At 41.4% G+C, this 23,561-nt stretch overlaps 2 protein-coding genes and 1 long non-coding RNA gene across 5 annotated transcripts in view; 1 reads left to right on the top strand and 2 right to left on the bottom strand.

The window, feature by feature from the left end:
- Window positions 1–6,673, bottom strand: part of HACD1 (3-hydroxyacyl-CoA dehydratase 1) — a 40,769-nt gene extending 34,096 nt beyond the window's left edge. For both annotated transcript variants that reach the window (XM_020966889.2, XM_020966888.2), the window contains exon 1: window positions 6,455–6,673. In XM_020966889.2, the coding sequence (XP_020822548.1) occupies window positions 6,455–6,591 (137 nt within the window). In that variant the 5' untranslated portion in view covers window positions 6,592–6,673. The remainder of the gene's footprint in view (window positions 1–6,454) is intronic.
- Window positions 6,674–10,348: 3,675 nt separating this feature from the next.
- On the bottom strand, window positions 10,349–16,249 carry LOC144456656 (uncharacterized). The gene is made up of 2 exons (XR_013485666.1): window positions 15,687–16,249; window positions 10,349–12,456 (listed from the first exon to the last, which is right to left on the bottom strand). It is a non-coding gene; the product is annotated as an uncharacterized LOC144456656 (long non-coding RNA).
- A 50-nt stretch (window positions 16,250–16,299) lies between these two features.
- Window positions 16,300–23,561, top strand: part of STAM (signal transducing adaptor molecule) — a 56,097-nt gene continuing 48,835 nt past the window's right edge. Inside the window, exon 1 of one of the 2 annotated variants that reach the window (XM_078151926.1) lies at window positions 16,300–16,469. In XM_078151926.1, the coding sequence (XP_078008052.1) occupies window positions 16,430–16,469 (40 nt within the window). In that variant the 5' untranslated portion in view covers window positions 16,300–16,429. The remainder of the gene's footprint in view (window positions 16,470–23,561) is intronic. The other variant, XM_020966878.2, reaches the window with a different exon arrangement.

The raw sequence follows: 23,561 nt of genomic DNA on the forward strand, positions 1-23,561 counted from the left end.
CTTATGAGTCTAGAAAGTTCTACAGGTAGCCTCAGCATCTCAGCACTAGAGAAATCGTAATCTGATCTTCTGAAAGTACTAGGTCAAAGACTCCAATCTCCTTCCCCTAAAAGGGAAAAGAAGAAAAGCAGAGGGTATGGAACAAGGCCACATAACCTCAGCAGGAAGGAGGCTGTAAGAACTCTCCCCTTCCAGCATGGTCTTTCACCAGACTCATATTTGAGCAAATGAAGCAAAGAGGTAGTTGAAACTGAATCAGGTCTTTTGGAAGATTCTCCTCCCTCTTAGTCTCAACTACACAACCATACACAAAGAATCCAAAAAGACTCCTTACAAGCAGGTGGTTAAAAGACCAGAACCAGGTACAGAATGTCTATGCATGCCCTATAATCTCTCCAAGGCATTTTCCTCACACATCATAACTCTCCCAGAAGATTTCCCAGCTTCTCACCATAGGAAAGTTGTATCAGCCTGAAGAAGACTCTGGTTAAACTAGTATACAAATGGGAAACAGATTTACTAGTGGCTGTCTTTTTCATGGGCATATTTTATTTCTTTTCAAATTGAATCTCTTCCAATTGACATATAAGGATTCAACAATAACTGAAAAATATACAAATATATTTTGAGTCTTTAATAAATAATTTTAGGATTTTTAGCTGAGTCCACTCATTATTTTTGATTTAAGAGATCTAAATAAAAATTAACAGATGGAGATAATGTTATTTTTCCAGTTTTATAGATAGTTAACAAGAGTTTAAATGATGCTTCTGGTCACGTAGTTAATAACTGTCAGAGCCAAACTTTGAACCATATGTAGCCTTCTGAACTCTTCCTAGGTCAGGACATATTCTTTCCACTACACAATGATGCCTTTCAGGATCAATACGTGTTGTTTTCTTTATACTTTGACCTCAAATAGGAATGAAAAAAAAATCTTGATGGGTAAACACAGTATTTAAAAGGAAAAATGGTATGTGCAAAGTATTGGTTTATCATACTCTGGCCTAGTGACAAAGTAACCAATGTCAAGTCTTGGAACAAGAAGGTTAAATCTCATTGGATATTGGTCCTAGACTGTTGGTTGAAAGAAATTTATTAATACCTTAATTTGGCTAGAAAAAAACCCATAAATTACATATATCTTTATTTGTCATTTTTAAGTATCTTCTCCTTTTAAAATTTTGCAAAAGTATTCAGTTCAGTCTATCTTTAAAGAAAAAAACAAACACTTAACCTGATCCAAACTCTCTACAAAGGAGCTCAGAGTAGAAAAAGACAACAGAAGCCATATAGACCAACCTGAAACAATACAGGGAATCTCTTCTATAACATCTTTGCATTATGGTGATTGATTTATGTTGGATAATTTTCCTCAGGAAATGCTAATAGTCTCTGTCAATGTCTGTGTCTTTATCCATTTCCCATTTTCCCAAGCTAAATAGTTTAATAGGTTACATTGGAGTTGCATGGATGCATCCATGCAATATTTTCTCATTTTTATTCTTTTCATTTATTCATTTTTAATTTTTGTTCTAACAAGTCACTAATCTAACTATAAATCTGACTGATTTTGAAATTATTCTCACATCATTAATCTTTAATTTCCTGCCTATTAAAATAAAGTTCATTTGGGGAGTCAGTATATTGTTCATTGTCATGTCTGGCATCTCCCAACTCTCCTTTTAAAGAAAGTAATCATTACATGTAGGCACGAAGCTTCTTTATAGTCTATAAGATTAGGTCTCTTTTACTTATTAATCCTGAGGTTTATTTTCCAACATATTTTTCACCATCCTTCCCTAATGGAGGATTTGAGAATGTTTTGATTTAAAATGGGGGTCATTATTGTGTTTTTTTAATAGATTTTCCATATTTTTTCACCCGTATGCAACAGATAATAGTGATAAAGTGAAAGCATCCCCAACTCTACCATTGCATAAGCAGGAGGGAGCTCTTGGGTCAGAGGGCTATTTTGTAGTGTTGTTTTATGGACAGCTATGACCAAAACATTCATCCTTAAGTGGCAGGTCTATTGGTAATGAGCTTCTCTGTATTTAGCTTCTTCGATCCTTAAGAAGCAGACTAAGGCTGCTGCCAGGACTGTCCTCAAAGCTCTGCAAGCATGATAGAAATTGCCATGGCTTGGGCTTTATTGCCATAGTCTTTGAGAACCTAGGGAGCCTTGACATCACAATGAGGCACCAGCATAGTGTGGTGTTTTTCTTTTTTAGGTTTTATCTTTTTAGATTCAACCCATCATCCTGGATATCAAGACCTGTTCATGATCTTCCTTTTGCTGCCACTTCCCTTGAACATGAAATCTAACACAATGATTCAATGAAGGAATAAATGGATTAAAATGCATTTATGGAGCTCTTACGATGTTCCAGGCACTGTATTAAGTGCTGGGGATGCAAAAAAACAAGGTAATCCCTGCCTTCAAGGAACGAAGATCCTAATGGAGTAAGACAACACGTAATAAAGATAGAAAGGAAGAGGTTAAGGAATGTGTGTAGTGACATGATTTAAAAATGGCCAGGAAATGGTATGGGGGCCCAGTTCTAGGAAAGATAAGGTTAGAGCTCTTTCTATCAAAGCCCTGGGCTCTAGAGGAAGTTTTCCAAGTTGGTGATGGGAGGAGGAAGAATGCCAGAGTGTCAGCAGAATAGTTGGGAAATGCATTAAATTTGAAAGCACACCCCGTGTTCCATTCCTACAGTGTATCCTCGGGCTTCTCATTTTAACTTCTCAGGGGCTTCATTTTCCTTATCTATAAAATGAAAAGTTGGACTAGATGACCTTTTAAAGTCCCCTCCACCTCCAAATGGAATTATTCCTATTGTTTCTAGATGGTGCAATGGATATAGCACTAGACCTGGAGTCAGAAAGACCTGAGTTCAAATTCAGACTCAGATACTCATTAGGCTGTGTGACCCTGGCAAGTCACTTAACCTGTTTGCCTTAGTTTCCTCAACTGTAAAATGTGGATGACAAACCACCCACCTCGAAGGGCTGTTGTGAGGATCAAATGAGATAATATTTGTAAAGAACTTAACATAGTACCTGGCACATCATAGGTCTATATATATACATATATATATACACACACACATACACACACACACATACATGATTACTCCTTTTTCTTCCTTCTATCCTCCTACAACTGTGCTTCTTCTACTACTATTCTACTGCAAACTTTCTCAGAAGTTAAATTAACTCTATGTCTTGCCAAATCCAATTTTTTTTCTTTTTTCTTCACCTCTCTTTTGTATTACTGGTCATCTGTGTCTTCAAACTCTCTCCTTTTTTTTTTAAATGATATCGTATTTTCTGGTTCTCCTCTTGTCTTTTTCAACCACTCCTTTTGTTTTCTCTGCTCTCTATTTTGCTCTCTACCCACATTCCGTTACCTACTTTTATGGTTCTATCACCTGTGTTGGACAACTTTCAAATATTTGAAGGTGCTGTTTTATAGAAAGAACAGTAGACATGAGGTCAGAGGATTTGAATCCAAATCCCAACTATGTAATTTACTAGCTGTGACACTGGGTAGATCACATAACCTCCTAAGGCCTCAGTTTCCTTATTTGGAAAATTGGGAGGTTAGACTGCTTCATTTCTAAGGTCACAGGAATGAAGCTTTAAATCTGGAAGGGATCTATAGTTCAAACTTCCTCATTTTACAAATGAAGAAACTGAGGCTTAGAGAGGTTGTAATATGTTCAAAGTCACAAAGGTTGTAAATGGTAGAGCCAGGATTCCAATCCAGGTCCCTTGCCTGCACATTTCCTATTGTTATCCCCCCACGGTCCCACAGTTAAACGTCAGGACTGGGATTTGAACTTATATCTCTAACTCCAAGTCTCCTGTAGAATTAGAAGATCTAACTAGACATTGCCTGAGGCTATAGATCTATGATTCTACACAAATATTTTAAAAACTCATCTATTTAAGCTAAATCAATAATCTGAAGAGATTTCTAGAATATTGTTTCGGATTTGCTACCCAAAATTCCCATCTTAAGTTTTTTTCTGGTTCTAACCTTCTATGATATTATCATGTGATATAATTTTAAACATTGCTAAATGCCTATATGACATCTTCACTATGGCCTCCTTCTATCACCATGAATTCAAAGCTTATATAGTAGAAAGAACATTAGACTAGGAGTCAGAAGCCCTGGATTCTAGTCCTAGTCAGCCTGTAACCATTGTCATAACTTTGTACAAGTTACTGAAGCACTTTTGGTTCTCACTTTCCTCATCTATAAAATGAGCATAAGGGATATCCCAGAAGTCTTTTGATTTTACCTTATTTAAGACTTAAAACTACATAAGACTTTGGGACTACTATATAATTTAGATTTTTTTTCAATTCAATTTTTTAAGATTATTCGACTTTATGTTGTCTAGTCTACTAGGGTAAGAATCCTACATTTAAAAATATTTCCTTTTCTTCTTTCGGAAAAGTCAATCTGTCAACAAGTCTCATTTTATTTCTCATTTTGAAAATGCTTCTCTGATGTCATTTTTCTCACTTACCACTGCTAACACCCCAGTTCAGGCTCTAATCACTTCACACTTGGATTACACCAGCCTCTCAGCTGTTTTCCTGATTTCTGTCCTCCTACTCCCGTAAATAATACCACTAATCTTTCTAAAATACAGCTTTAGCTCCTATGGCCTACCACAGTAAGTCCAAATTCCTTTGCTTGACCTTCAAGCCAATTCTAGAACAAGGTGCCCCAACTTCAACTCATCCCAACTTATTTCCCATTATTCTTGTACATACACTGTCCAGTCTAGACAAGCTGGTTTTTTTCACTGCCCCCTAATATACACCATGGTCATTTCCACTTTGAGTCTTTTTCAGATGCTATTCTTCCCACATAGAATGTCATCCTTCTTCAGTTCTTGGTATCTACATCCAACCTTCAAGGTACAGCTTAAGTCCTATTTTCACCCCTTCCCCATTATTTTAGCCCACATTAAACTCTACCTTCTTCGAAGGCCTACAGTTCAAGTGCTTACCATACAATTTAGCACTTAATTGCTGTAGAACTGTTTCTTTTATTTGTTTTGTTATACAGTAAATTACCCCAAGGTAGGACATGTCTTTTGTATTCCCAATATGTGCTCTGCCCCACTGCAGTCTAGACCTCTATGAACACTTTTCCTTTGGTTAAAATTTTGCAAATGGTGTTTTCCGTAGAGGGCTTAGTGAACTGAATAGCAATAAAATATATAATATAACTATATTACTAATCGTTCGCCAGTATCACATGCTATACAGAAAGAAATACTGGGGGCTGACAATAACTAAAATAAGCTAAAAAGGCAATGCAGTTTGGAAATGGGACAGTATTTCCCCAACTTTAGAAAAGTTCTTTAGTAGGGGAGACTTAAAACTCTGTGAAAGAGCCCTAGTATAATAAGCTTAAGTAGTAAGACGTACCTAACGCCAGAAATAAAAGTCAATATATTAGTTTCAAAGGGAGTGGCCACAATGCTTGACTAATTAAATGCTCAGAAAACACTGGTTCTAAGTAACTGTGCTTGAATAAAGTTTGGGATTGGAAGGATAATTACTTCGAACACTTTTTGAGATAAAAGCAGGTTTTCATTCATTCTTCCCATTTCCAGGTTTTCTGCACTAGATAACAAGTCAGGGAGAGCTTTTTTTTTCCTTCTGGTTGAGGGATCAAGTATGGACCAGACGGTCTTGGGAGCCAGACGTGGGAGGGAGGATATGGAGGTGACCGGGCGGCAGCAAGAGGCTGCGAGCATTTCTTCAACAGCGCCAGCAGTAAACAGCCTCGAGAAGCTGCCCGTCCGTCGGTGTGCGCGTGTGAATGAGTATGAGTGCATGAGAGTGTGTGTCTCACTCCCCCAGTCCCCCTAGGTCGTCCCCCGCATTCCTAACTCAGTCTATACTTAACCTCACAGTCCGCCCGGCAGAGCGCACTGACGCGCCCGCGGCTCCAATGCCCGGCACCGTATTAGGCAATGCCCCGCGAGTCCAGGGACCTTATCTAGCCCCTCCTCGCTTTCATTCAACCGGTCCGCGGCTCCCTCCAGCTCATGGCTCCCCTCCCCTCGGGTGCTCCCCTCTGCCTATGTACTCCCCTCCCCCGATGTGCTCCCTCCGCCCCCCCCCGGTGCCAGCTGCCACCAGCCTGTTCCCCAGCGGCAGAGGGCCCTCATCCCAGTTGCTCTCTCTCGCCCACAAGGGCAGCTGCCAGAAGAGGGGCCACCATTCTGTCCCCTGCCCCCCGTCGCCGCCCCATTCAGCCCCTTCCCCTCCCCTCACCCCAGGCTGCCCAGCGCCGAGGTGCCACCGGCCTTGAGCTCTCCACTGCCCTCCTCCAGGGTCCTACAAGGGCTGAGGGGAGCTGTCCCGGGAGGGCGCCGAGAGCGCGAGGATGTCTGTCTGCCCGGCCACCACTTACCCGGCGGTCATGGCGATGTTGTAGAACGTGAGCCAGGCGGTGGCCAGGAAGCCCCGTCTCCTCTTCTTGACCGTCTCTTTCTCCTCGCCCGCCTCGGAGGGACCCCCGTTGCCGCCTTCGTCCTCGCTGGACGCCATGGTGGCCGCACACCCCTGAGGGGCAGAGGAGAAGAGGAAGAGGAGGAGGAAGAACAGAAGAAACGGGGCGGGCAGGGGAGAGCAGAATGGAAGCGGCGCTGACAGCTGGGAAGGCGACCTGGACTCTAGCCCCACGTGTCTGGACAAGGGGGTTCAGCGGCCAGCGGCCAGCTCCTCTCACATGGCGGGGAGGAGGAGCGGAGCTGACGCCCCCAGCTCTGTCTCCTCCCCCCTCGGGAATCGGGCTGCTGCTGCTGGGGCCACAGCTCTGCACACCCCGTGGGCACACCCCTACCCAGGCCAGCCTAACTGTGGAGTTGTAGGACTGAGGGGATGCCGCGCGTTTCGTTTTCTTTGGATTGTGGAATCCATTAGGTTACAGATCTGAGGAAAAAACTTGGCTAGCCAGGGCACAGCTCCCTGGTAATTTACATGGGCACCTTTTGCCCCACCGAAAGATGCTGAGGCTCACCTGTATGGTGCCCTTCATAGGGCAATTTACATTCTTTTGGGGAAGTGGAGATTAATGGTTTGGAGTCTTCGTGGCGAATGGCCAGTGGACCCTGTGGGTAGATACCTATTTTCAGTAGGCTCGAAGCCCCTCGCGGGCTGGGCCTTTGTTTTGTTTTGGAAGTCTGTATCCTTATTACCTAGCACAGTGCAAGACACTTAATAGATATTTAATAAATATTTGATGTTTATCATTACTTAGACTAAAGGTACCAAATCTACCTGAGACCTAGCAAAAGTTGTGTGAAATGAAACTGGTGAGAGTAAATATTCGTCCCGTTTTTGCTCATTTTTCTGCCCTCCTTGACAGAATTTTAACCAAACTGGTTGAAGTATGGAGTGTAGGAGGGAAGGTGGAAGAGATTGAGAACGCTGATTTTAGAGATAGAAGTTGACATAGAGATCACCAAGTCAAGAGACAGAATGATTAGAGTGGATTAGCAACCTATAGAATTGATGCAAATACTGCTAACAAAAGAGAAAGGCCAAAAATACACTGGAGATTTTGAAGAAGCAATTACTGTTAAGAATAGAATTTCAACTAGATCTCTGCCGACGCTTAGATTCTGTGCAGCATTTGAGTGGCAAAGGGGTGCAGGAAAGACTAAATAGCTGTGTGAGGATTTAGGAATGCCTACTGCTTGATATTTCTCAGTCAATAAGGCACATTTTGCTTAGGCTTCTGTTTTGCAAAACTGTTTTGTGGAAATCACCTGAAGGGAGAAAGAGGCCACTTCAAATTCGTCTCCAATTTAGAGCATTCCTGTAAGTCCCCTCCTCCCCCATTGGCCGACTCAGCTGTCTATCAACATCACTCACAACTCACCCAGACAGTGACATTGGAGGGGGGTGGGGGTGGGAACAGGGAGAGAGGGTAAGGTTTCCTCCTGCATTTACTTGTGCCTCAAAATTACAGCATAAATTGTTGCAACAAGCCTCATACAAGACAGCTGACAGTGGCATTCCACTGTTCTTCACCATATACACCTTCTTAATTTTTCTTTTAATTCCTATTCCATTTCCGTGGTAGTGTATATCACTTTCATTTCCCTACCCTGGCCTCTCTCTCCTCACCCCAGTGTCTTCCTATGCTAGTGGCGATTTTGTGCACTGCTTGCACCCACATCGGGCACTCAGGGCTAAAGTACCTCCTGTCCCAGTTAGTAAAAGGCTAGTCAAGCCTTCTTTGGGACAATTTTTACAATATAAGGTCTTCAAATACAGCAACAAGTGCATTAATGATTTTTCCACAGTAGCATAGGAATGTAAAATCTTCAGAGCAAACTTTCCAAGACACATAGCATTTCTTAACTTATTATCTATTTAGAAAGCTATCTTCAACATCTCTTGCCCTGACTACTATAATAGCCTTCTAACTGGTCTCCTAGCCATAAGTTTTTCCTCACTATAATCCATTTTTTAGTGATTTGCCAGTTTGATTTTTCTTAAGCAAAGGTCTGTTCATGTAACCTTTCCCTGCTCTTTGAGCTAAAGGCTTCCTCTCTAGGATCAAATTTAAATTCTTTTCTTTGGGATTTAAAGCTCTTTATAACTTGACCCTTTCCTAACTTTCTATTCTTTTTATACTTTACTCTCCTCTGTGCATTCTATAATCCAGCTAAAAGGGAATATTTAATGTTCCTTGCACAGAACACTGTTATCTCCTCACTCATGTTTTTGCACTAGCTTCCTCCCGGTGCCTGGAATGCTCTGCCCTCTTACCTTTGTCTCTTAGTCATGCTGGCTTCCTTCAAGACAAACTCAAACCCCACATTCCACAGGAGGTGGCCTTTCTATTGTCCTCTATCTGCTAATGACCTCCCCTTTCAGACTATATTCCATTTTTTCTGTACATATCCTATATATACCTAATTTCTTGTTGTTGTGTATGACTCTTCGTGACCCCATTTGGATTTTCTTGGCAAAAAGATACTCCAGTGGTTTGTCATTTCCTTCTACAGCTCATTTTACTGATGAGGAACTGAGGCAAATGGGGTTGTGACTTGCCCAGGGTAATAACAGCTAGTAAGTGTCTGAGGCCAGATTTTAACTCAGGAAGATGAGTCTTCCTGACGCCAGGTCTAGCACTCTATCCACTTGCCATCTAGCTGCCCCATATACCTAATTATTTACATGTAATTTCCCCCCTCGAATATAAACTTCTTGACAGCAGGGCCTGTTTTTTTCCCTGTTTCCTTACATTCCCAGTGCTTAGCACAATGCTAAGACTGCTTCCCAACTACTACTGTTCCTCTTGCTCCATCAGTTATCTTCCACTTTCTCTGCATTTCCATAATATCCATACTTTGTACCATATTTTCTCTTCTGTCTTGCCTATGTTTCCTTTCCCAGACATTCTCCTATCCTACTGATTAATTCTCATCAAGCAAGCAAGGTAACTTCTTAGACTAATTCTTCAAAAACTCATTATTTCAATGGCAAACTCTCCATTAATGCAGACATTGTCTATTTTAGGCACATATTCAAAGTTCTGTAGGATGTGTTAGAGCTTATGTTGTGTCTGAGTTCATTATTTTCCTCAAACCCATTCCTCTTCCTGACTTCTGTTTCTGTTGAGAGTAGTATCGTCTCTCCAGTCACCCAGGTTTAAAGCCTTAGTCATTCTCCTCACTCTCTTAACCCATATCCAATTGGCTGCCAAATTTCATCCTTTGTAGCTATCTCTTTCTTTCCACTCATAGGCCCGTCTCCACCGTTTTAGGCCATCAGTTATGTTTATCTAGTACTACACTGGAATTCGCAGACTATGATTTAAGTCTCTTGAGGATAGGGATGGTCTTACTTTTAAATCCCTACTGACTAGAATAGTATATTTAGATAGAGTAGGTCCTCAATACTTACGGACTGGCATTTAAAGTTCTTTACAGTCTCATTCCAATTCACCTTTCCTGGATTATTACATATCTTCCCCTTCAAATACTCATTGTTCTGGTCAAACTGGCCTGTCTTCCTCACAAACATTACTTCCACTGAACTTTTTTAACGGCACAGACTGTCATGCCTGGAACACAATTCTTCTGCCGCCTACCCCACGTGAAGCCTTTCCTAATCCCCTTACCTACTGATGTCCCCCCGTCCACAATTTAAAATACATACATACATACAGGTATCATATGCATGTACATATTACACACACACAACCTTATATTCACATTTGATACATAGGTACCAACATACTTTGTATCTGTGCATATGTACTGCTTCCTCTGACAGAATATTCATCCTCTGAAGTTTAGGAGTTTTATTTTTAACTTTGCTTGCCTAGAGTTTAGTACAATGGTTGACATACAATACATACAGAGTAAGTATTTGCTTATTTGTTGTCAAAGTCTTAGAAAACCCAGGTTCACCTATACAATATGATGAAATAGTGGAACATAACTTTAGTGGAAGAAGACAGGTTATATGCCAGCGTTATAATGGAATTTTAAAAATGCTATTATTATAAAATCAACACAACTTCCCTAGTTCATTCTGAAATGCTTACATTTATTTTTATGATTAGTTTTGTTCATATTAAAAGGAACACTACTTCCCATAAGGTAACTTTTAAAAACACATGAAAATGTAAACATTTATTCAAACACAACACATAAAAATCCATGTTTCATTCATTCAGTTATTTACTGAGTACTTACTGTGTACATAACACTGCATTAGGCACAAGGGCAGATACAAAGGACTATAAGTCAAGGTACTTGTTCTCCATGAACTTGCAGTCTAGTGAAATCGTTAAATATTGAAACAAAATAAATGTATAATCAAGTCCCAAAATGAATGGCACAGAATTAGACAATCAGTGCTGTAGGTCAAAAAACAGAGACATCTATCGTAGTCAGGAAAATACTTTTGAAGGAAGTAAAACCTGTGTGAGGCATTGATAATTGGTAAGATTTAGACAGGCAGAGAAGACAGTGACAAGTATTCCAGGTCAGAAGGAAAGGAATGAACAAAAGCTTGGAATAAAGATTGAGCACGTGGTGTTCAGGGTCAGTGAGGAATTCTTGGCTGGTTGGAACAGAGCTGGTGTTAAGGAAAAGTAAGATAAAATTGGAGGGGTAAACTATAGGGCCAGAGCATGGAGACTATTTCATACCAGACTCAGGAGACGGAGCTTTATTTTATCCTAGTTTTTTGAGTAGGAAAATGGTGTAACAAAATCCATATTTTAGAAAATTAATCTAGCATATAAATGACAGATTTGATTCCATTAAAAAATAGGATCCACCATAGTATTTTAAATAGTAAATTCTCTTGATGCATTTAAAAGTTTCACTCATTTAAAAATGAACTTTCACAAACTGGTTTTGAGTACCTCATGTAAAATGAGGAATGCTTGTATTTTGTAACATAAGGGAAACATCACTAGTATTCTGCATTTCACATTACACCTATTTATATTCATTATGTATTTTGCACATAAATTCTAATGCTTATAACCCATATTTATATAACATCTTAATATTTACAAAGCAATTTCCTCCCAACAACCCTAAGAAATCGGAGGAACAAACATTTTGCTGCTGTTGCTCAGTCGTTTGTTTGAGTTTAACCTGTGACCCCTTTTGGAGTTTTCCTGGCAAAGACGCTGGAGCGGTTTGTCATTTCCCCCTCCAGCTCATTTTACAGATGAAAAACTAAGGCAAACAAGGTCAAGTGACTTGCCCAGGGTCACACAACTAGTGTCTGAAGCCAGATTTGAACTCAAGAAGATGAGTCTTCCTGATGTCAGGTACTCTGTCCATTTCATCAGGTTCATTAGCATAATAAACACCTTTTCTCTATTTCTCCCCTGGGATGGATGTATGGGGTTTTCAAGGAGTATTAGCACCTCTGGTTGGAAGGCTTGCCAGCCCTTCTCAGGATTGCCCTCGCACCTTTGGTGTCTACTGGTTACTCAGCTCTGCAGACAGGCTAAACCAGGTTGAGGGTAACAGAAGGAACTCTAACCTGTCAGTGAATTAGGGGGGGTGTCTACCCCAAGCTTGAGAGACTTCCTCCAAGAGAATGGGCAGATGAGAACAATTTGTTCCAATGGCTATAAAGAGGGTTGAAGCAAGTACTGTGTATTGCTTGGAGCTTGGTCAGACATTGAGAATGCCAAGGTCATACGCTGCATCCTGGGCCACTGCCAACTATCTTGACTTTTGTCTTGCACACTGGATTTCAACGACTCTGGAACAAAGAGTGAAGCTGAGGACTTTGTGCAACTCTGCCTCACTTAAATCCAATTCAGGAGCAAGTCAAGACATCATCCTGTGATGTTACTGGTCCTCTTCCTAAACTGAAGGACTAACAACATTTCTCTCCTGAAAGGGCAAACAGCATTCTTATCTAAAAGAGAAATAATAAACTCTTAATAACCTTAAAGTTTTTCTATATTTATGTTCACAAACCTTAAAATAACAAAGTATTCTGATACAAGCGTATTCATGTGCCTGGTTCTGATTTTCTTAAGATGGAAAACCTTTTTTCACTCAGATACAATATAAGGGTAATGCATTTTAAATATACAATCTTTTTTTTTTTGGTGAGGCAATTAGGGTTAAGTGACTTGCCCAGAGGAAACTGAGGCCCATAGTGGGGATCTGCCCAAAAATATACCAGTAGTTAAGTGACAGTTGAAATTTCCAGTATTAGAAAGTGGTTCAAGTATTACAATGAATGTTTATGACAGGTATTGCACATTTTCAGGTTTTGATGTCATCAATATTTTAAGCAAGTACACCTAGGTCATTTTCTGCTTGTTTGCTTTGGTAGAAGTTATTTTAGTCTGTGCTATTTCTAAGCAAAATCTCTCAGCTAGTATTATGAGAATGTGGATTTTCACTTTGGTTATGCCTACTCACACAAATTTGAAGCCAGTACAATACTCACAATGATACTTTCACATACTCACATATATTCCATGTTGTATTAAAAGGCAATATACTTTTGGCTGTTGAGAAGGTAGTTAACATGTAAACTCAGTAATAAATACCACATAGATTTTATCAAATTACCTTTTGGAAATTTTGGATGACAAGAATGTTATAATTATTTGTAATTCCCTAGATTTTCATTCAAATAATTCTGAACTTTTTTGTGTGTTCAACATTATTAATAATAAAATAAATGGCATATTAACTTTTATAAATAAATTAACCTTCCAGGAAATAGATAATTTTAACAAGATGAATATTCCTTACTGTTTGATTTACACAGCTACTGTGTCATACTGAACATATACCCATGATGATCAAGGCTTAAACAATCTGGTCACCAGATCCCTGCTGGCAACTGAAGAGTTTTATCTCATTATTTTGGTATGAAACTTGACCAGATGCTTTTTCCTAAGTGCTTGGCTCTTTCATCAGGCCATTTTGATAGTGTGCCTCAGGCACTGCCCAGGAGCTGGAGCAGGATTTATAGCAATTACCTGAGCAATTAGAGTAGGTTTCTTTGGAAAGAACTCCCTGATCAGCTTCCAACCAACCCCATCAATTGTAACACTTATGTAGAATTTTGTGGCTTAGACAACATGTATGAGACAACAAGAGGCAGGACTGTTGTGGTAAAAGGAGCCAAACATTTGTGCTGAATGCCCCACATATTTTCAAGCACTGATAATAGCTGCCTATGTTTCTTTTGCTAAGCTTTACAATGTTTGTGAGCAAAATTTTAAAAAATAATCTTCATTAAATATTTATGAACCTGAATAAATAGAATCTGAAATACATGGGGGAGGCAGGAGGCAGAAAAAAAAGACAACTATAGAATGTAAATTTCTTGAGCATGGACTGTTTCATGTTTGTGTGGACACCCCCAGTATCGAGAAGGATACCTAGCACAGAGTAAGTACTTAATAAATGTCTGTTGATTTTGAGGTCCTTCACTTCAGAGAATTTAGAGTAAAGTGATATATTCTTTCACATATCCTTTGTATTCCTCCAAGAGAATACGTTTTACTAGGGCTGACAATTTCATTTTTTATTTTCCATCCTCAATGCTTAATACAGTGCCTTGACTAAGGGTTCAGTGTTTATTGAAATAAATTAAATAAAACAATCAGATCAGTGTAAAACACAACATTACATGGTGTCAAGGGTCCTGGGTTCAAAATTTCAGTCTCTGCCACTTTACCGTCATGACCAACTTAAAGTCATTTAAGCTATTTAGACTGGTTTCTTATATTTTAATTGAACAAAATTTAAAATAAATTATAGTATATTAATGTATACTACTGTGTTATACTATTGTGCTATATATACTAGCTATACTATTGAAATAAAGAGATGATTTTAAAGAGACCCACGAAGACTAGTATAAACTGATGCCGAGTGAAGTAAGCAGAACCAGAAAAGTTTATACTGTAACATACACATTTAAAAAAAAATTAACTGAAATTTCAGAATTCTGATCAATGCAATCATGATTCCAGAGTAATGATGATGGATGAATGCTGCCCATCTCATGATAGGGAGATGAATTAATAGGCAAAGTGAGAAACATTTTAAGACCTGGCCAAGGTAATCATTTGTTTTGCTTATCTGTGCTTATATAACAAGGGTTTGTTTTTTTTCCCTCCAGTGGGTGAGGGAAGAAATATTAACTGATTGTATAATTTGTTTTAAAAATGAGATAAGGTTGGAGTAAATGATTTCTGAGTCATCTTCCAATTCTAAATCTATGACCTCGTGCATTGAAGAGTCATAAAACAAAGGGACATGTGAGCTAATGGAGGAGGGGTGGGAGAGAATGTTTTTCATCCGTGAAGTGGAGATTTTTCTAGAAGTACATGAAACCGCATTTTATATTCTTTCTTTGCTCGAGAACTTCACTGGCTCAATACTAGTTCTACGGTGTGGTGGCATATTCTTCAGAGGATAACTCTGGTAACTGCCATGGAGTGAAAACTGTTTTGCATTGTTCCATTCACCCTAAGGACTTTTCAGTGACTTAATTACCGACCCTCTGGATGGCAGTGGTAACTTCAGGTAACAGAAGTGGAGGACATGATCTAGAACTAGGTGAACACAGTATTATGCACTTTTCCCTCCCCTGAAAGTGCCCCCACCCCCAAGAAGTGTCTTTTTCTGAGATGTGTGTTTGTGTGGGGGGGTTTCAAGAGCACGGCAGCAACAACTGCTGCTGTTCTAAGTGTGTGTGTGATGGGTTCTTGTGGAATCTCTGCCAGCATGTTTTCAAACGAATCAAGTGCAATGGCGGGACTACAAAGCTGGTGACTCAGCTGATAAATCATGAGACTTGGAAGTCAGGAAGTCCTACAATCGGCCCCGTTTTGCCTCTTGGACACTTCTAATTCCCTCTGGGCAGATCTCTCTCAGCCTCAGTTTCCTCTTTTCTAAAATGGGAATAAAAGCACCTAACACAGGGTTTTGAGAATCAACTGAAAGCAACATGCAAAGGGTTTAGCAAGCATCAAAGACTACATAAATGCTAATCTAACAATAATACTCTAATAATAATAGCATTCACAAAGAGCTTTGATGAGAGGTAGGTGCTATTATGAGCCCCATTTCATAGATAAGGAAACTGAGGCAGACAGCGGTAACGTGACTTGCCTAGGGTCACTCTGCTAGGAAGTGTCTGGAGCTGGATCTGAATTCTGGTAACTCATTTTCGACCGGTAACAAGTACTTCTTAAAAACCGAGTTGAAGCAGGGGCAGGCCCCCGGGACGAGTCCGCTCTGCCTCCCGCCGGAACCTGCGCACGCTCCGGCAGCGAGGGAACGGGGCCTTTGTCGCCCGGCCGTGCCGTTCCTTCCCAAGCGTGCCGAGAGCTCCCGGACGTGTCCAGGCAAAGGATGCAGGCCCAGAAGCCCGCCCCGGGCCCGCCCCGGCCCCGACCACGGCCCGGCCACCGCGCCGCCGCTTCTCCCGAGCCTCCTCAGCCTGGCCGGGAACTTACCCGCGCGGGCCGGCTGGCCGCAGTGCGCCTGAAGGACCTCGCCCTCCCGGGAGCCGGGTCGCGCGAAGTGCGAGCCGAGGCCGAAGAAGAAAATACGAGTTGCGTTCACGGTCAAGAGCGAGTGTTTAAAAACAGTCTGACAACGTGGGTCGGTTGGAATTTTTTCAGGCTGGGGCTGGCAGCAGGCAGCGCGGAGGCAGCCCCGCTTCCCGGCATGCCCCGCGGCCGAGGCCCCCCCCCCCTCCCCTCCTCCCCTCCTCGCTGGTCCCCGCCCCGCACCTCCCCTCGGGCCGTCGCTGCCGCCGCCGCGGTCGCAGTCGCCGTCGCCGGGGGAGAGCCGAGGAGGCACTCGCCGTGTCCGGGCGTCTCCGAGGAGACGCCGCCGCCGCCGCGGAGATGCCTCTCTTTGCCACCAACCCCTTCGACCAGGATGTGGGTAAGTGTCTCCCAGGCCGCTCCCGGCCCCCAGCGCCGGGCCCTGGGCCCCGGCCTCCAGCCCCAGCAGCTGTCAGCGGGCCCCGGGCGGGGCGGGGGGCGGCGGCCCATGCCCGGCGCCCGGGGCCTGGCGCTCCCCGGAGCTGCTCCGGGCTGTGGGAAGAACCACTTCGAGGGCGCGAGTGTAGACGGCCCGGGAGCAGAGCTGGCGGCTCGGAAGTTGTAATCAGGGGATGGGACGGTGTTCCCAGAAGGTCTCTCCTTTATCGATTATCTCCATTGGTACTATCGCCCTGTCTCTAGGAGCTCCTGGAGAGCAGGAACTATAACGCTGCTTTTCTTGGTATCCCTTGTGCTTCGTACAACGACCGGCATATCATAGGCGCCTAACAAATGCTTATTGACCAAACGGGTTGGGCTCATGGTGCTTCTCAGGCTTGGGAAATCGCGTTGGGAAGAGGGGTTGAGGATCCTGACGCTATCTATTTAGTATAATCAATCAGTTATTTATTAAGCGCCTACTATGTGCCCAGCATTGTGCTAAGCACTGGGAATGCAAAAGAAGGCAAAGGATAGTCCCCGACTTCGAGGAGCTTATAGTCCATCGGGGGAGACAGCATGCAAACAAAGATGTACAAAGCAAACCACGTACAGGATAAATCAGTCAACAAACATTTTACTAAACACCTGCTGTATGTTAAGCTCTTTGCTAATCGATGGAGGGTTCAAAAAGAGGCAGAAGACAGTCCCTGCTCCTAAGGAGCTTGCAATCTAATGGGGTAGACAACATGCAAACAAATATATACAAAGTAAGCTATATACAGGATAAATAGGAAATAATTAAAAGAGGAAAGGCACTAGAATTAAGAGGAGTTGGGGAAAACTTCCAGTAGAAGGTGAGGTTTTAGATGGGCTTTAAAGGAAGCCAGAGAAGTGAGTAGTCTTAGCAGAGGAAGGGTAGCATTCCAGGCCAGGGGGACAGCCAGAGAAAATATAAACAATATTTAGATGAAAAGCCAGATTAGAGGAAGGAAGATTGGATTTGGGAGTCAGGAATTAGATTGAAAGCTTATTGGGGTAAGGATATTTTTTGCCTCTTTTTGTATCCCCAGTGTTTTAGCACAGTGCCTGGCATGTAGTAGTTGATTAATATGGTTGTAACCTGTCTCAGTCACTGTATGTTCAGCCGTGGTTAATCACTTAACTTTGCTCATTTTCTTATCTGTCAAATGGAGATACTCTTACAGAGGGTAAGAATTAACATTAAAAAAATGGTTTTTGCAGAAGGTGGGATTTTAACTGGAACTTCAGGAAAGCCAGCAGGCAGAGAAGAGGAAGACAACATCTTGGCATGGGGAGCCAACCTGTGAAAATAGAGATTATGGAGATAATAATACCTAGCATTTATATGATGCTCTAAGGTTACAAAACACTTTACAAAAATTATTTCATTTTATCCCCATGACAACCCTAAGCAAGGTAGGGGCTATTACTACCCCCATTTTACAGATGAAAAAACTGAGGCACTGAGAGGTTAAATTACTTAGCCTATGATCACATAGATGAGGAATGTCTAAAGAAAGATTCAAACTTAGCATTGTTTTAGGAACAGCCAGCAAGTCTGAGTCACTGGATTGTAGAACATGTGGATAGGAGTAAGGTGTAAGAAAACTGGAAAGGTTGGATGGGGCCTATGTTATGAAGAGCTTTAAAAGCCAAAGGGAAGATTTTATATGTCACCCTGAAGGCAATAGGGAAGCCACTAGAGTCTCATAAACAGAGGAGTGACATCAGTAGACCAAGCAAGCACTTTGCAGACTTCAAGGGCCATATAAATGTCAGTTAATTTGTTGCTTTTTTACCACACAAGATTCCAAATCTGATAGAGAACCTTCGGAACAAACAATAGCAGGAATGAGGGAGGATAGCTAGCAGTTTTGCATTTAAAGCCCAAACCCTGGAAGGAACATGGAAAGATTGCATCTTCTGTAGGAGACCAGATACCTTTGTATTCTTGCCCTTCTAAGGATAGAGACTGAGAAGCTCAACAGAGAAGATCTTTATGTTGAAAAGTCTGAAAGGTGCTCATTTTTGTGTTACTGTGTTGATTGATGTTTCACTGGTAATAGTATCTGAGAGGTCTGCCTAGTTCAGCTAGTTGTTTTTATGGCCTGAGGGAGGTAGTAATTAAGGGACATAGGGGTTCTTGGGAGGAGAGTTTTGGAGTCTGGTATGGGAATGCCTTTGGTAACTATACTTTGCAAGTAATTTCTCTGAGGGCACAGAAACTATACTAATATAATGATAGCAACTGTATAAGATAGAGTTGGGTATTGTAATACAAAAAGTAAGATGTAAGTGGGAAGTTTGTGGTTCTTTTTTTTGGTTTGGTTTGGTTTTTTGTTGTTTTGGTTAGGCAGTGGGGTTAAGTGACTCACCCAGTGTCACACAGCTAGTAAGTGTCAAGTGTCTAAATCCTGATTTGAATTCAGGTCCTTCTGTCTCCAGGGCCGGTGCTCTATGTTTATGGTTTTTTGATGAAGCTATAAAGTACAGTTATTTTATAAAGGCTTTTGATGTTACTGTACCTCTTTTACCTCTATAGCTTCTAGATGTTGAATTTTTGTTATTTTAAGTTCCTTATAGCCTTCCATAGAAGGAGGGTCCCATTTTAGATTTTGAAGTAATTTTCAACTCCTCTTGATTTTAAAGCAGCTACTTGACTGTGTTTAATATTTTCTAGGGGACTGCTTGAGTGCTATTGGTGTGAAAAAATTACATAACCTAAGTTAATAACTTCAGGCTTAATTCTTCAGAGTTGCCAGTACTAGCCTTTGGTGAAAAGTGCCTTGAAAGCCTTGCCTTTGAAGAGGTTACCAGTCAGTCAAAAAGCATTTATTCTATGGTCCAGGCACTGTGCTATGCTCTGGAGATATAAAGAAAGGAAAAAGACAGTCCCTGCCCTCAAGGAGCTCACCATCTAATGAGTGAAGACCACACCTACAAAGAAGCTGAAAAGCAAAGGGCTGGTGGTGGGCTTGGAGGGCAGCCAGGTGGGAAATGTCTGCCCTCTCTTATGTAGAAGGTTTGGGTGAAGCTCTCCATTGTCCACTCTCTAGTCAGAAAGAGAGAAGGGGTGTGTACTGAAGAGGTGTAAATTTCTGAGTTGATTTGACCTTGGAGGAGGATGAGTGAATAGACGTTGGAGATACCTGGAGTTTATTGAGTAGTTGAAAGTGTCATGGTCAGGCCTGAGCTTTAGGAAGATCACTGTAATGGTTGAGTGGAGGGTGGACTGAGGTGAAGAGAGACATGTGACAGGGAGACCAACCAGCAGGCTTATTTCAGTGGTCCATGTGGGAAGTAGAAGGCCTGCTCCAGGGTGGTAGTAGTATTGGAGGAGAGAAGAAGGCCTGTTGGAAAGATCTTAAGAAGTTAAAATTGACAGGTCTTGGCAACAGATTGGATTGGGGGTGGGGTAGGGAAGGAGGTGAGGTCTGAAAAGCAGCGAGGAGTCAGAAATGATACCAAGGTTGCCCCTTGCAAGCCTAGGGGAATGGAAGGATGGTGTTCTCAGCAGTAATAGGAAGTTAAGAAGAACAGAGTGGGGTTGGAGGAAAAGATAATAGGTTCCGTTTTGGACGCTTTGAGTTTAAGATGTCCACTGGACAATCTAGTTCTAAATCTAATAGGCATTTAGAGATGTGAGACTGGAGGTCAGGGAAATGGGGGAGATTAGATGAGTAGATTTCATCTGCATAGAGATAATAATTGAATTGATGGGAGCTGATAAGATCACCTAGTGAAATAGAGAAGAGGGCCTATGGAAAATGCAGGCTTAGCAGGCATGACCTGAATGAAGATCCAGCAGAGACTGAGAAGGAGCTATCAGATCAGTTGGAGGAGAACCAGAAGGGAATAGTGTTATGAAAACTAAGAGAGAAGAGAGTATCAAGGAAAAGAGCTTGGTCAACAGAAGTTAAGTAACCCAGTGAAGGTCCTATAGGCAGAAAGCCTACCTAAGTAGCAGAAGACCCAGGTTCTCTGACTCTGTGCTACACCACAAACCATGGTCAATCAACAAGTATTTATTTAACATTTCTCCTTGGTGTAACACTGGTCCAGGTACTGTAGAGTACACCTGAAGTATAAAATACAGTCTGGTCTTGTAAAGATTTTATGATATGATGAAAGCTTTCCAGGTAAGTGCCAGGTCATTACTGTAGCATAGCCTGATAGATAATAAAGCCCCTCTTTCATAACTGTCAAGGTATGAATCTCTTTTTTTCTTATTCTGAAAGTAACAACGAATCTCTATGAGAACAGTTTGTAAATTGGGCTGGCCCAAAACCCGGTGTCATCTCCCTGAGGTGAAAAGACAACACAACTTCTCTTATCCGTTTGTAATTTTATAGAAGTGTTTCTTTACTGTCATGTGGTGACTCTAGTTTTGTTTCAGTTGATACAATTTATTAAAGATATGAAGTTCTTTATAAAACGTTTGAATTTATTAAAGTTGTAAAATTATTTTCCAAGTACTAACCTTTGGCTTATATTATTCTTTTCTGGGCCTATTTTTTCATCTGTGTAGGGGTTTAGTGAAACTCCCTCCAGTGGCAAATCTTCATGGAGAACCAAGACATTTAGTGACTTGTTCTTGGTCACATACATAGCTAATATGTGTTGAACTTGACACTGTTCCTGACTCCGTGGATCATTGAACCATAGCATAGATTAACATGCTGGAAGAGATCATGAGATTAGAGATCATGCAGAGATTGGAAACTATAGCACCCCTTCAGAAGCTCAGAATGGTTTTTACATGTCTAAATGCAACAAAGCTTTTTTAAGTATGTAAAAGCCATTCTTTGGTTGTCCTTAGGTTGTTTGCTGATCCCTGCATCTAATCTATTTATTCTGCATCTAGATACCTGAGTTCTAGGAACGTTATGAGCCTTTCCAAAGTTATACAAGTAGAAAGTGGCAACTCGGGTTTCTGAGCCCTAGTCTTCTCACTCCAGATCCAGTACTTTTTACTACACTGTGCTGTTCATACTTTTATTGAAAGATATTTAAAAATTTTGTTGGGATGAAGTTATATTGTGACATTTACTTTCAAGAAGCAATCAAATTGGGGCAGCTAGGTGGTGCAGTGGATAGAGCTCTGGCCTTAGAGTAAGGAGGACCTGAGTTCAAATGTGGCCTCAGACACTTGACACTTACTAGCTGTGTGACCCTGGGCAAGTCATTTAACCCCAATTGCCTCACCCCCCCAAAAAAAAGAAGCAATGAAATGTTTTAGTTTAAGAAAAGTAATATTTTCTAAGACTTTTGTTAAGTTTTTACTGTTTTAATCAAAATATCAAAGTATAGACATACTTTAGAATACATATCCAAATAGAACTTATTATTTCATAGCACATACTAGCCAAGTGACCAGCAGCAAGTCACTTGATCTCTGTGTCAGGCAACTCTCTAAGACTCATAGGTTGTGAAAGTGGCCTTTGTTCTTCTCGATTGCTAGTGGGCATTTCCGATTGCTAGTGGGCATTTCCGGAGAGTTCCCTGCAGTGATGAAGTCACAGGCTAAGAAAGAGTTTTGTTTTTGGTTACAGGGCTGCCTTCTCTCCCCTTTCTTATCCAGGAAAGAAAATTGTATCCAAGTTAACATTTATTGAATGCCTACTATGTCTCAGGCACTGGAGAGTAAAAAAAAAATTAAACACTCCTTGCCTGCAGGGAACTTGCATACTATTGGAGAGAAACAGCAGGCATTTGGAAAATTAATTACATATGTGTGTACAAGTTTTTTTGGGGGGAGGGCAATAGCAACTGTAGAAATGGGATTGGCCTCATGTAGAAGGTAGCCCTTGAGCTGAGCTTTGAAGGAAGCTACAAATTTTCTGAGATTTGAGGAGAGGTCAGAGTTGGAAAGTCATGTCCAGGGAACAGCAATCAGGCTAGTGTGACTGTATTGTGCAGTGTGTATAGGACAGGAATGTGGAGCAGGTTGGAAAGGGCCTTGAGAGTGAGGTGGAAGGGCTGGTCATGCAGCTACCAAAATGGCATTCCATGCATAGGTCAGTCTCTTGCTAAAGAAGCTGCATGGATCCCCACCTGCTCCCAGAATAAAATATAAGCACTTCAGCATTGCTTGCATTCGGTTTCTTCTATTGCGGTTAAGAAGGTATCTTAGTTTATTTTGATGAAAAAAATCAGGATTTTAGGGTACAGTACAGGGATTGGAGTATCACCAGATATAACAGCACAAGACAGAAGCTAGTAGAGAGAAAGTAAAATAAAGTAAAGCAAGCAAGCTTTACTATACACATGATACAAGGGAGAGAAGGAGCAGTCAGAGATGATGGAAACAGGTGAGGTCTGCTGGGAGTCAGTGGAAGGGGATCACCAAAGCCAATTAATCCTGATGAGTTTTTATAGGGTTCTTACCTGGGTCAAGTAGAACCAGACGTTTGGTGGCAAGGAGCCAGGACCATGGGTCTGGCATGCCGGTCAAAGATCTGACACTGATGCTGATTCGTGCTGATTCACAGGGGGAGGAGAGGGAGAAGGTCAAGGGAAAACCTGGGGAATTGGCTGTTGATTTTTAGATTCCCTGAAAGGGAGCTTTCAGCCTTACTATACGTCTTACTCTGGTAAGATGACTTAGGGTATTGGGATTTCCCGGGTTTAACACTACTAAGGTCCTTCCAGAAGAGTTTAGGCTAGATAACCTCTAAAGGACTGGCTATCTCTAAATCTATTACCTTATGATTCTCTGAGCTATATTTTCCAAATATATTATATACATATATCCAGGGGTATGAGAGGCTTGTCAAAAGGGATACAGGAAATATCCGGCAGATATTTTATTGCTCTATTGAAATGTTTCAGTAAAGTGCCAGGGATATGTTGCTAAGTGCCTAATACTCAAAAGTAGTAGTTTAAGTGAAAGCTAATAACTTCTCTGTGAATCAGGATTTGCTGATACTATACAAAGAATTAAATTTATTGAGTTGACAAGAAATACAATCAAGGGTCTCCATCATTAATTTATTTGACTTTGTCTTGATAAACATTTAACAGCTATATG

Source organism: Phascolarctos cinereus, unplaced genomic scaffold (genome assembly GCF_003287225.1).
Source record: "Phascolarctos cinereus isolate Bilbo 61053 unplaced genomic scaffold, phaCin_HiC Scaffold_1;HRSCAF=81, whole genome shotgun sequence".
Lineage (NCBI taxonomy): Eukaryota > Metazoa > Chordata > Mammalia > Diprotodontia > Phascolarctidae > Phascolarctos > Phascolarctos cinereus.